The sequence below is a fragment of the Artemia franciscana genome, chromosome 2 (assembly GCF_032884065.1).
Source record: "Artemia franciscana chromosome 2, ASM3288406v1, whole genome shotgun sequence".
Taxonomy (NCBI): Eukaryota; Metazoa; Arthropoda; class Branchiopoda; order Anostraca; family Artemiidae; genus Artemia; species Artemia franciscana.
Window position 1 is genome coordinate 63,584,413 of NC_088864.1, and position 14,294 is coordinate 63,598,706.

General features: G+C 38.5%; 1 protein-coding gene across 6 annotated transcripts in view; it reads left to right on the forward strand.

The window, feature by feature from the left end:
- LOC136043922 (cyclic AMP response element-binding protein A-like) overlaps nt 1-14,294 on the forward strand; it is a 294,352-nt gene that overhangs the window by 258,813 nt on the left and 21,245 nt on the right. For 4 of the 6 annotated variants that reach the window (XM_065728975.1, XM_065728970.1, XM_065728972.1 and 1 more), the window contains exon 3: nt 11,662-11,722. The exons of the other annotated variants lie outside the window; for them this stretch is intronic. In XM_065728975.1, coding sequence (XP_065585047.1) covers nt 11,662-11,722 — 61 coding nt within the window. The remainder of the gene's footprint in view (nt 1-11,661; nt 11,723-14,294) is intronic. 6 annotated transcript variants of the gene reach the window in all.

Sequence of the window (14,294 nt, forward strand, 5' to 3'; positions counted from 1 at the left end):
AATTTGGACGAGAATTCATCAGCACTAAACTGTGATGACTGTGAAAATTGGGTCTGTGCAGCTTGCCTAAAATTGACTGACTCTGAATATGACCTACTTAGCAAAATGGTGGAGAAAATCGGTCTCAAGGGGGTGTTCCCAGCATGCAAAGTAAGTCCCCAGAACGCTTCACATCAAGGTGCTTCAGCCGCCGAGATCACATCTATTGTGGACAATGCATTAACCACGCTACAACTAAGTATAAATCAGTCTATTGCGCAGTCAGCGGAGAGTCTGAGATCTGAGCTAACGACCATCCGTGAAAAAGTTAATGTGGTCGAATCGTCTCTTGCGAGCAAGTGTAGCGCTGATGACGCCAGACGAATTGCGCAAAGTGAAGTCTCTTCTCTGCAGTTCAGCTTTAAACAGTCATTAGAGTCGGATGTTCGTCGTTTTGTTCGTGCCGAAAAAGACAGAGAGAATAGAAAAAACAATGTCGTCGCTTATGGTATACAAACCTCCCAGGATGACAGCAGAGCTATTCTTTCGATCCTAGATAATGATTTTGGTATAAAACGTGACTCGGTAACAAACGTGCGAAGACTCCTGCCTCGCACCAGAGAAGGATTCACGGTGCAGCCATCGGGTAGCCGCCCATCACCAGTCATATTCACGGTTAGTTCCTTTGCACAAAAACAGCAAATTCTTCAGAAGTCTTTTGAGAAGAAAGGTGAAATACAATTCAGAAAGGAAGACCGCGCCTGCCATAAACCCAGTTCTTAAAGCCAGAACTGCCGTAGGGGAGATAAACCTAGCAATTTCTGACTTTCAAATTGTGTCAAAAAATGGACCAAGCCAAAGGGAAGTACCTCCATCCCAGTCGGTGCCCATGCAGCACTAAATCTGCATAATAGGGGACTTTTATATAGCGTTGTAAATAAAGTGTTTAGTTATAGTGAGCATAGTTTGGGACTAAGTGATAGTGTCCAAGACCTACGGCAAAGTTCCTGTGTATTCTTGCGCGATGATGAGTTATCCTCGACTGCAACGGATGTATATTTGATATCCTTAACCGGCAGTTCCAGTATCACGTCTCTAGACTCTCTGTCAGATCCTACCCCCTTTGAGCCGATCAAAGAGGATCAGATGGGACCAGGTACAAAAAGCAGTCACCAAGTAAGTCCTGACTTTTCTAGTCTCATATCTGACGTTGATCAACTAACAAACAAATTACAGGAGCTTAGGAGTCTCATGTATGAAAAAGACCATGACCTGGTCTTATTAACAGAAGTGTGTCCTAAGAATTCAAGAACAAGGCTAGATGATTCTCATATTAATATGCCTGGTTACCGAGTCGTCTCCAACCTTTCTTGTACAGGATGCAAACGCGGTGTTCTGGCTCTGATCAAAAATACCTATGCAGTACGTGAGCTAAGCATTGAGGCAAATTCAGCCTCCGTCGAATCTGTATGGTTTGACCTTACTGATGAAGACCAGCGCCAACGCCCTCTCAGAGTCGGTTGTATCTATCGAAGCCCGTCTTCACCCTCAACCATTGAGACTGAGAACACTCTCTCTCTAATGTTCCGCCTAGCAATTGAAAACTTTAAAGGCGATTTTATTGTCGGAAGTGACTTGAATTTCCCAGAACTGATCTGGAAAGACGGGTACCCTTACAACCCTACTGCCAATAGCCCGATTAACGCTAGACCATTCATTGAGATTGTACACGACCTTTCTGCCTACCAACTAATTGACCAACCAACTCGGTTTCGCCCTTCCCAACAACCCACGATATTAGATCTGGTGTTTGTAAACAGAATCGAAGCGATTCAGAAGGTAAACTATCTCCGACCAGTTGAGAAAAGCGATCATCTTGCCATAGAAATTATCACCTCTAGACGTCCAGTGAAAAGTAAATACAAAAGAAAGGTCTACACAGATTACGAGACGATCAGAAAGGAGCTAAAACTTATCGACTGGGATGAGCTACTTCAGGGCGATGTCGAAGACCAGTGGGAGAAATTCCTGACAGCTGTCACCGAGATTCAGAGTAGAAACACGACATAAAGGCTGGTTCCCGTACCGAAGACATTATCGTATATGACCCCTAGCATTAAAAGACAAAGAAATCGCAAATTGCGCCACTGGAAAAAAGAGATAAGCCTGGTCACTATGAAAAGTACGTTCACACTCGGAACAGACTATGAAACTTAACTAAACATCTGTACCAAAATTCTGAACTTGGACTTCCAATGAATGCAAGAGTAACCCAAAAAAGTTTTGGAATTACGTCTCTAGTAAAGACCACGCTAGGCGCTGTGTTAAACGCCTCACTACTGATGATGGAGGAGAAGTGACTGACACCCAGAAACTAGCAAACTTACTAAACAACCAGTTCGCTTCCGTCTTCACAACAGAACCAGATAGTGAGCCTCCACTCCCTCCTAAATACGACATACCGTCTCCCATGAGTACGGTTGCTATCACTGTACCTATGGTGGAAAAGAGGCTAAAAAACCTCGATGCCAACAAATCAGCCGGCCCCGACGGAATCCACCCGAGGTTGCTCAAAGAAACAGCCACCGAGATTTCCCCCGCTTTGTGCCATCTATTTCAGTTTTCTCTCGATTGCAGAGTTGTTCCCTCACAATGGAAGACTGCTTATGTTACACCTCTATTCAAAAAGGGTGACCGGTCTAAAGCTGAAAACTACAGACCTATAAGCCTTACGTCTGTTGTCGCTAAGGTTTTAGAGAGAATTGTCAATGATGCACTTCTCAAGCACCTAGTTTCCAACAGCATTATCTCGGACAAACAACATGGTTTTCTTCCCGGGAAGTCAGTCGAAACCAACCTACTCGAAAATTATGAGCTAATTACTCAGCTTCTTGACATAGGATTTCCTGTCGACCTAATTCTACTAGACATTGCCAAAGCCTTCGACAAAGTCCCCCATAGTCGTTTGACCGACCTTATTCCTCATCTATATCAATGACCTGGTAGCTGAAACAAAAAACCATTTGACTCTTTACGCCGACGACTCCAAGCTATTTGGTTCGGTGGACAACATTAGCCTACAAGCAAATCTCAACCAAATTCAAGCATGGGCAGATAAATGGCTTCTGTCCTTCAACATCTCAAAGTACGTCACTCTTCATTTCGGCCGTGGTAATCCGCAGCACCAGTACACTATGTACGACGGCAAAACGTTATCGACAGTCTTGATTCCTACTTCTAGTAGTGGTAGAGACCTGGGAGTCCTGTTGGATGACAGCTTAAAATTCCACAAGCACACCGCCCAAGCAGTTTCGAAAGCAAATGCAAATTTGGGACTCCTGAAAAGAACCGTCATTAGTCGATCCTCCACAGTTTTTCTGAAATTCTATAAACCTCTGGTCAGGCCAATCCTAGATTTCGGAACATGTCTTGCTGGTCCTTTTTACAAGAGAGACATCCAGCTTGTTGAGGGTGTCCAGAGGAGAGCCACCAAATGCATCGACGGTTTACGCAGTCAGCCCTACTGCAGAACTGCAATCCTACTGCAATCCTAGATTTCAGAACATGTCTTGCTGGTCCTTTTTACAAGAGAGACATCCAGCTTGTTGAGAGTGTCCAGAGGAGAGCCACCAAATGCATCGACGATTTACGCAGTCAGCCCTACTGCAGAAGATTACAATCTGTTAACCTCCCAACACTCGTTTTTCGGCGTAGGCGTAACGACATGCTGCTCACCTACGGGTACCTCCAGCAAGCGGATCAGAAGCTGTTCACTTTCTATCCCCACCAAAAGCAAACACGAGGAATTTCCAAAAAGCAGTTCAAATCCAGCGTTAACACCAAAGTCCGACTAGATTTTTTCAGCCAGCGAGCGGTGAATGATTGGAACAAACTAAGCCAAGAGACAGTCTCTGCAACCTCGCCCGAGGAATTCAAAAAGAGGCTCGACAAGGAATGGGAGGCCGAACCATGGAGATTCCAGTGGTAAAACCCCTCCCAGTCCTCCCGACAATAACAGTCGTGGAAGACAATAGAGAGTTAGCTTGGATGATGATGCGGCTTGTCATACCCAACCATATCACATGCTCTATCCGAAGTTGCTGTTGTGCGGCGGTGCCAACTCTAAATCACTGGAGAATGGTCCTTGAACCATACCTACCATGTGATCACCGTTACTGAGTGGGCTTGAATTGCACCTCTCCAACCCTCTCTAGTCCCTACAGTTTTGTCGCTTGACCTTAGCACAGCGACCAGATCTATCGCCATCATCAACTACGGAGCATCACAGTTCTTGCAACTATTTCGCTCCGAAGTGCGAATTAAGGTAATTAAGGTAATTATGCTAAAAGGTTTATGGATGATTTACGGATCAAAGAGGATTCCAACCTTTACTGAAATTAAATAAAAAAAACTAGTTTTTTTAACTGAAGGTAAGGAGCGACATTAAAACTTAAAACGAACAGAAATCACTCCATGTATGAAAAAGGCTGTTCCCTTCTCAACGTCCCGCTCTATAAGCTAAAGTTTAGCTCTTTCTCTCAATTCTACTTTATTAAACAGTAAAAAACTTTAGCGTAAAGAGCAGGGCGTTGAGAAGGGAATAGCCACTTTCATACAGGGAGTAATTTCTGTACGTTCTTGAATTAATACATGTTTGATTTTGGCTCTCCGCACAAAAATTATTAAAATTGAAATTTGCATATTTATTCTTTTTTTGGCTAAATGGCTTTCTCGTAGTTTCGGTCAGACGGTTTCGAGAAATAAGGGGTGGGGAAGGATGCCTAGTGGCCCTCCAATTTTTTGGTTACTTAGAAAGGCAACTAGAACTTTTAATTTTTAACGAACGTTTTTACTAGTAAAAAAAAATACACGTAACTTAAGAATTAACTTACGTAACAAACTTCTATATTCGTATATTTTTATTATGTATATGAGGGGGTTTGCCCCCTCGTTAATACCTCGCTCTTTACACTAAAGCTTAAGTTTTGTCCCAGTTCTTTAAGAATGATCCCTGAATCAGAAAGGCCGTAGAATAAATAGTTGAAATTACTAAAGACGATTTAGCATAAAGAACGAGGTATTTAGGAGGAGAAGAAGCCCTCATATGCGTAATAATGTCTTTTTGTTTTAAGTTTTAATGCTACACCTTACTTTCAATTGAAAAAACTTTGTCATGTTTATTTTTCGTTGTTTTTTTTATAGTAATGCTAGAAAATCCACGCGCCCTTTTCATTGAATTTCTCTTCTCCCATGACATACTCCTCAAAGAAAAGATCCTCCCACATAACCCCCTTTCCTAACCCCCCGCCCCCCCCCCCCCCCAAACCGAAAAATCCCCCTGAAAACGTCTTTACACTTCCCAATATCCATTACTGTATGTAAACAATGGTCAAAGTTGGTAACTTGCAGCCCCTCCCCCGGGGACTGTGGGGGAGTAAGTCATCCCCAAAGACATAGTTATTACGGTTTTTGACTAAGCTGAACAAAATGGCAAAATCTCAAAATTTTAAGCCGTTGATTTTGAGAAAAAAATGAGCGTGGGAGGGGGCCTAGGTGCCCACCAATTTTTTTGGTCACTTAAAAAGGGCACTAGAGCTTTTCATTTCCGTTAGAATGAGCCCTCTTGCGAAATTCTAAGACCACTTGGTCGATACGATGACCCCTGGGAAAAAAAAACAAAAAAAAAACAAGTAAACATGCACCCGTGATCTGTCTCCTGGCAAAAAATAAGAAATTCCACATTTTTGTAGACAGAAGCTTGGGTTCTCTGATATGCTGAATGCGATGGTATGATTTTTGTGAATATTCTATGATTTTTAGGGGGTGTTTCCCCCTACTTTCCAAAATAGGGCGAATTTTCTCAGGCTCATAACTTTTGATGACATAGACTTAATTTGATGAAACGTATATATTTAAAATCAGCATGAAAATCCGATTCTTTTGATGTATCTTTTAGTATCAAAATTCTGTTTTTAGAGTTTCGTTTACTATTGAGCCGGGTCGCTCCTTACTACAGTTTGTTACCACGGACTGTTTGATTGAGTTACTAAGAATAAGTATATTCATTAAGAATTACAATAAGGCATTCTTGCAGCCTCCCCCGCGTTAATTCTTAGCATAATTTTCGTTTTCAAAAGAGTAAAAGAAAAATCACAAATCTACCAAGAACCATTGCAATTTAATTTCTTCTTGCGTTACTTCTATATGGAACCCCTGAGACTTATGGTGTTAATAATCTATCCATAATTTTTCATTTTTTAATTTTAGTACCACAAGAAAGAGTCCGATTATGGACAAAAATTGCAAAAATATTGACTCTCCATGTTCAATATGTTGTTACATGTGTTCTTGTGGCTTCTTGCAAGGAAACTCGTACTTTCCTCGCTTCATCTAGGCCAATGCTAGAACTAAAGCTATTCTGATAGTAGGTAGAAAGTAAATTTTCAAGGTTTGTCTTCCCTGTCATTACTTATTCCTACTAGGGAAAGATTTCCCTTTAGACCAATGATTGTGATATTTGAAGGCGCAACCTCCTTTGTAATGTGTCCGCCATACCTTTCATTAACTTTATTCAAAGCAAACTTAATTCAAAATGGTGCCTTAGTAAATGAAGTGATAAACATATGAAGTCAACAACGACTATTTGAAAAATAAACCTTTTTAGCGGTAGGATCAATAGAAAATACAGTTGAACCCTTTTCTATAGAGGGTGATAGTATGTAACTTAGATGGCATACCAATATTATGCAATTCCCAATTTCTTAAGAAATACACAAATGGCCTCAAGCAGTTTAGCAAACTTAATTCAAAATGGTGGCTTAGTAAATGAAGTGATAAACATATGCAGTGATAAACAATGACTATTTGAATAATAAAACCTTTTTAGCGGTAGGATCAATAGAAAATACAGCTGAAGCCTTTTCAATAGAGGGTGACAGTATGTAACTTAGATGGCATGCCAATATTATGCAATTCCAAATTTCTTAAGAAGTACACAAATGGCCTCATGCAGTTTAGCAGACTTCATTCAAAATGGTTCCTTAGTAAATAAAGTCTATTTGAAAAATAGAGCCTTATTAGCGGCAGGATCACTAAAAAATGCAGCTGAAACCTTTTCTATAGAGGGTGACAGTATGCAACTTAGACGGTATACCAATATTATGCAATTTCCAATTTCTTATTAAGTACACAAATGGCCTCATTCATTTTAGCAAACATCATTCAAAATGGTGCCTTAGTAAATAAAGTGATAAACAATGACTATTTGAAAAATGGAACCTTTTTAGCGGCAGGATTAAAAAATGCAGCTGAAACCTTTTCTATAGAGGGTGATAGTATGTAACTTAGACGGTATACCAATATTATGCAATTCCGAATTTCTTAAGAAGTACACAAATGGCCTCATGCAGTTTTGCAAACTTCATTCAAAATGGTGCCTTAGTAAATGAAGTGATAAACATATGAAGGGCTAAACAATGACTATTTGAAAAATAAAACCTTTTCAGCGGTATGATCAGTTGAAAATACAGCTGAAACCTTTTCTATAGAGGGTGACAGTATATCTCTTAGATGGCAAGAGGCCATCTAAACTGCATGAGGCCATTTGTGTACTTCTTAAGAAATTGGGATTTGCATAATATTGGTATACCGTCTAAGTTACATACTCTCACTCTTCATAGAAAAGGTTTCAACTGCATATTTTAGTGATCTTGCCGCTAAAAAGATCTTATTTTTCAAATAGTCATTGTTTATCACTTCATATGTATCAACAGTTTTGCCCCATAGTAACTTAAGAGGTTCGTCCCTAGTGTTAAAATAAACTATATTTACTGAGTCATTATAGCTTTCACATAGCAAAGGGAAAATACGTAATTGTGTTTCAATATTCGGGGTAAGCATTACGACATCTTCATGAGCAACAAGGGGCTCCGAACGACTAGAAAATTTATTTGAATGATTTTAAAAAAAAATTGATTGGATACAGGTTTACTTTGCTACATATCCCATCCCTTCACCCGAAATTTCTTCAGCAAAAAAAAAAACAAAAACGCAACGGAATTTATTTCTCGGTTAATAGGCTTTCCTAAAGAAATTTTGTTATTCTGCAAATTCGATGTACAGTCTAATTTGTTCAGAATATCATATCTAATGATTATTTCAAATTTCAAATTTAGGATAACTAAAAATTTCCTAAATATTCTTTACTTACGATTTGTTTCATCTGAAATGCTGAACGCTAGATTTATTTCCCCTAACACGGATTGTTCTGGGCACCCGGCTGACTGACCGTATTTCAAACAGTAGGTTGTACAAAAAATGTGGTTCAATCCCGTTTTCTAGGGCTATAATAAAAGAAAGGTTGAGATGGCTAGGCCACGTTTTGCGGATGAAGGATGACAGATTACCGAAGATTGTTCTTTTTGGCCAACCGTCTGGGGCTACACGGAAAGCAGGTCGTCCTTGTCTGGGTTGGGAGGATGTCATAAATAAATATTTAAAGGAAATGGGAACTTCCTGGGAGGGTGTAAAGAGGGAGGCTTTGAGTAGATTATGTTGGAGAAGGAGCGTGAGTAGCTGTGTTGGCCTGACGTGGTTTTGTGCTGCAGTGAGTTATTAGTAGTAGTAGTAGTAGTAGTAGTAATGGTAAGGCGTCCCCACTAAAATATTTCACGGTTCAAGTTGAATCTCTTTGAATCATTCTGTGATAATTATTTCTGTGAAGCTCTTATAGTCCCAGAACTGAGTTATTTTGAAGACATTTTGTTTTGCATTGGATATCCTATAACCTTACTTCAATCCATTATAGAAAACAGACTGAAAAAGGCAGAAATGGGTGAATCAACCCCACAACCCCTAACAGATAGCATCACTTTGGTGAGCGACATGAAAATTTTTACTATTCTACCCTATAATTCTAAATTTAGTAATATACTGGGAAAATTTTTTGAGAAAATATGACATTAAGGTCACTTTCAAAATTTAAAATAAAATACTGAGCTTTTTCAATTGCGGCAATGATAAAACCATCCCCGTTCTGGGTTATTTAAAGAATTTCCTGTTCTTGTGGTTGTTTCTATATTGCTAGGATCCATCGACAATTGGAGGAGAGATTGTCGAAACACAGGTGCTCAATTATCAAAGTCAGGGAACTACGCCAAAGGCCTGCTAGTTTTGATTCCGCCTTGGCTCAACACGTCGATGACCATTTCATTTTGCTTGATAATATCTCCACCATTGCCCCCGATCAGGGAGCCAAAAGATCACCGTAAATAGAGATACTGGTGAAACTTATCTATTCTCCATTTATAATGAACTTGTTGATTCTGAACGTTATCAAACCTGTCCACTGTATCCACCAGATCATATTTCGCAACCTATCTCTGTTAATACCATGCCTGGTAAGCGATTAGCTTTAAAAAAGCTTAACATAAAATGAAAGTTTGAGATGCCATTCAGTATCGTATTTTTATTCTTTTACCCTTTCACCAGTACATAGAAAGAGGCTTTTTTTAAGTTCTAGTGTTTATTTTAACATTTAGTTTTTATACTGCCATTTGGACTTTTATCTTTATTTTTATCCTGCACACAGGACGGACGACCGTCTCGATCGAAATATTTGCATAGTTCTCTTCTATATTTCACTCGTTATTATTATCCTCGTTTTCTGTTCTTTACAAGTTTTTTAGTTTAGGAATTAAGACCATATGGCCCTGCTTCTTCCATAGGGGAGGGGGTGCTGGAGGCCCAGGACATGACCCAAAAAACTTATTGTTTCTGATTAGTGTGAAGTTTAAACCCGTAAGTCCCTATGTAAGTCTGTATGTCCCTGTGCAATGTTGAGAAGATTCCGTTGTCTCTTAATGCAATGTTGCGAGGATTCTGCAATCTAACTTGCTATAAACTCCCCTAGATACAAGGTTAAATGCCAAAACGACCCATATGCCCCTATGCGATGTAGCAATGATTCAGCTATTTTTCAATGCAATGTTGCATGGATTCCGCAATCCGATGTGCTATAAATTCCCCTTGATACAAGCTAAATTTCCAATGTGTTCGTATTCCCTGCTTATGACGCAATCTTGATAAAGAAGAACCCGTTATCTTGGCGTAAATACACCACATTTTATGTACTGTTACTATATATTCATAAATACCACACTTACAAAAGTTCTCTTTTTATTGAAGAAATGACCAGAACAAAAAACTATTAAGATATTGACTGAATGAATGAATGCATTTTGTAACCCATCAATCAAACAGTTCGTGGTAACGAACTTAGTAAGGAGCGACCCGGCTCAATAGTAAACAAAACTTTAAAAAAGGGGTTTAGTCTTACTTATGGAAAGTTACGAGCCTGAGAAAATTGGCCTTATTTTGGAAAATATGGGGAAACATCCCCTAAAAGTCCTGGAATCTTAACGATAATCACACCATTGCATTCACCGTATCAGAGAACCCTACTGCAAAATTTTCAAGCACCTATCTACAAAAATGTGAAATTTCGTATTTTTTGCCAGAAGACCGATTACGGGTGCGTGTTTATTTATTTATTTTTTCCTTTTTCCCAGTGGTGATCGTATCGACCCAGTGGTCCTAGAATGTTTCGAGAGGATTGAGGGGAGGTGGTTACGTGGAAGGATCTTTCCATGGGGGAATTTGTCATGGGAGGAGATAATTTCCATGAAGGGGGCGCAGGATTTTCTAATATTATTTAAAACAAAAGACAATGAAAAGATAAATATGAAAAAGTTTTTTAACTGAAAGTAAGGAGCAGATCTTCTCCTAAATACCTGTTCTTTACGCTAAAGTATTTTTAGTAACTTCAAGTATTTCTTCAACGACCTTTGTGAGTCAGGGGTCATTGTTAAAGAATTGAGACAAAATTTAACCTTTAGTGCAAAAAGCAAAGTATTAAAGAGGGGGTCAAACCTCCTCATCTACGTAGTAAAAATATAGGAATATGGAAGGTCGTTACGAAAGTTAACTCGGAAGTTACGTATATTTTTTATTAATAAAAACGTTCGTAAAAAATTAAAAGTTCTAGTTGCCTATATTACACCAAAAAACCAAAAGATTGAAGAGCAACTAGGCCTCCTCCCCCACTCCTTTTTCCTCAAAATCGTCCGACCAAAACTAGAAAAAAGCCATTCAGCAAAAAAAAATATGTAAATTTCGTTCTAAGTATTCATGTGCGGAGAGCCAAAACCAAGACATGCATTAATTCAAAAACGTTCATAAATTAAATAAAAAAAAACAAGTTTTTTTTTAACTGAAAGTAATATTAAAACTTAAAACGAACAGAAATTACTCCGTATATAAAAGTGGCTGTTCCCTCCTGAACGCAACACTCTTTACGCTAAAGTTTTTCACCGTTTTAAAAAGTAGATTTGAGAGAAAGAGTCAAACTTTAGCGTAAAGAGCTGAATCTATCGGCCAACAGATGGCCGATAGATCAGTCAGGCCCTAATATTAACGCAATAACTTTAAAGGCAGCAATAATCTTTAGCGGTAATACGGCCTACCCAGCAATCTCTATTCTAGATTCTGTGAAACTGTGCCAATTGATTTTCCGGAGCTCCAGCATAAAGGATAATATCTTTAATCGGCAACAGGGTTTAATGTTGAGGTAAAATAAAGAAATGCATCTACTTTATAAAGTTTAGTTTGGTTCTTATTTTCTAGGCAAATTGTCAAGAAGTCCAACGTGAGCCCAACAGCCCAGTCCCACCATTATTGGTATCAGGTGAGTTATATTATGTTTAAACTGTTCTCCATGACTCGCAAGTATTTTCTAAAAAATTATTTTAAATGCTACAACTACTAATACTACTACTACTAATTTTTCTACAACTAGTCCCACTATAACTGCTGCCACTACTACTATTCACACTACTACTACTACCATGGCCACTGCTACTACTATTACTAACATCTCTCTTCAGTACCAAAACCAAAGGGAGAAAAAAAAAATTCAAAATGAAGAAACAAACGGGACTACAACTAGTAGAAGGAAAACACAAGCTAAAACAACCCAGATATTTAGTCTGCATGTAACAAGGCGTCTTCGACGCTAAGTTAGAATTAAAAAAAAACTAATTTTTTTAGCTGAAAGTAAGGAGCGACATTAAAACTTAAAACGAACAGAAATTACTCCGTATATGAAATGGGTTGTCCCCTCCGCAATCCCTCGCTCTTTACGCTAAAGCTTTTAATTGTTTTAAAAAGTAGAATTGTGGCAAAGAGTCAAACTTTAGCGTAAAGAGCGAGGGATTGCAGAGGGGACAACCCATTTCATATACGAAGTAATTTCTGTTCGTTTTACGTTTTAATGTCGCTCCTTACTTTCAGCTAAAAAAAAAATAGTTTTTTTTTTAATTTAATTTCTGAACGTTTTTGAATTAATGCATGTTTGGTTTTGGCTCTCCGGACATAAATTATTAAATTGAAATTTGTATATTAATTCTTTTTTGGCTAAATGGCTTTCTCTTAAATTGATCAGACGATTTTGAGAAATAAGGGGTGGAGAAGGAGGCCTAGTTGCCCTCCAATTTTTCGGTTACTTAAAAAGGCAACTAGAACTTTTAATTTTTATCGAACGTTTTTATTAGTAAAAAATATACGTAACTTAAGAATTAACTTACGCAACAAACTTTCATAACCTTATATTTTTATTATGTATACGAGGGGGTTTGTACCCTCGTTAATACCTCGCTCTTTTCACTAAATCTTAAGTTTTGTCCAAATTCTTTAAGAATGACCCCTGAATCAGAAAGGCCGTAGAATAAATAGTTGAAATTACTAAAAATACTTTAGCATAAAGAGCGAGGTATTTATCTCCTCCTAAATACCTCGCTCTTTATACTCAAGTATTATTAGAACCCCAAATATGCGTAATAATCTCTGTTCGTTTTAAGTTTCAATGCTACTCATTCCTTTCATTTGAAAAAAGTTTTCATGTTTATTTTTCATTGTTTTCTTATAGTAATGCTAGAAAATCCTGCGCCCTTTTCGTTGAATTTTTCTTCCCCCCTGACAGATTCCTCCAAGGAAAGATCCTCCAACATAGCCCCCTCTCCTCAGCCATACCCCCAAACAAAATAAAATCCCCCTGAAAACGTCTGTACACTTCCCAATAACCGTTACTATATCATGTAAACACTGGTCAATGTTTGTAACTTGCAGCCCCTCCCCCAGGGATTTTGGGGGAGTAATTCAACCCCAAAGACATAGTTATTACGGTTTTCGACTATGCTGAACAAAATGGCTATCTCAAAATTTTGATCCGTTGACTTTGGGAAAACAATGAGCGTGGGAGGGGGCCTAGATGCCCTCCAATTTTTTTGGTCACTTAAAAAGGGCACTAGAACTTTTCGTTTCCGTTAGAATGAGCCCTCTTGCGACATTCTAGGACCACTTGGTCGATACGATGTCCCCTGGAAAAAAATAAAAATAAAAATAAAATAAAATAAACACGCACCCGTGATATGTCTTCTGGCAAAAAATACAAAATTCCACATTTTTGTAGATAGGAGCTTGAAACTTCTACAGTAGGGTTCTCTGATACGCTGAATCTGATGGGGTCATTTTCGTTAAGATCCTACGACTTTTAGGGGGTGTTTCCCCCTATTTTCTTAAATAAGGCAAATTTTCTCAGGCTCGTAACTTTTGATGGGTAAGACTAAACTTGATTAAACTTATATATTTAAAATCAGCATTAAAATGCGATTCTTTTGATGTAGCTATTGATATCAAAATTCAATTTTTTAGAGTTTTGGTTACTATTGAGCCGGGTCGCTCCTTACTACAGTTCGTTACGAACTGTTTGGCAAACTAAATAATAGAACTACAGATAAAATATAAAACAATCTACAAAATCTAAGTTCATTAAATATAAAATTAAAAGCAATAAAAACAGAAATAGAAAACAAACCAATACCTATATACAGTTATCACTACTGCGATTGAACACCGCGGAGTATTGCTATACAATCAAAACTACTGCCATTGAGTACCACGGAGTTTTTTTTAATAAACAATATTGTGAGTGACATCAGTGAAAACACACACGCAACTGTCATGGCTGGCCAGTTCGACTTTAGATCTTTTATTCTTCAGCGGCAAGCCCCTGATGCGGCACAACTGCGCATGCTCTTCCTATACCTAGATCTATTCAAAAGTGTGCTCTTGATTCCCTCCTACGAAGTTCCAGTTTTCTTCAAACGACCTCTTTCCGCCGTTTATTTTAACGACCTGCTTTTCGTTTGGCCTCACAATGGATGAGCCGAAGAGCATAATCTTTGACATTCTGTCATCTT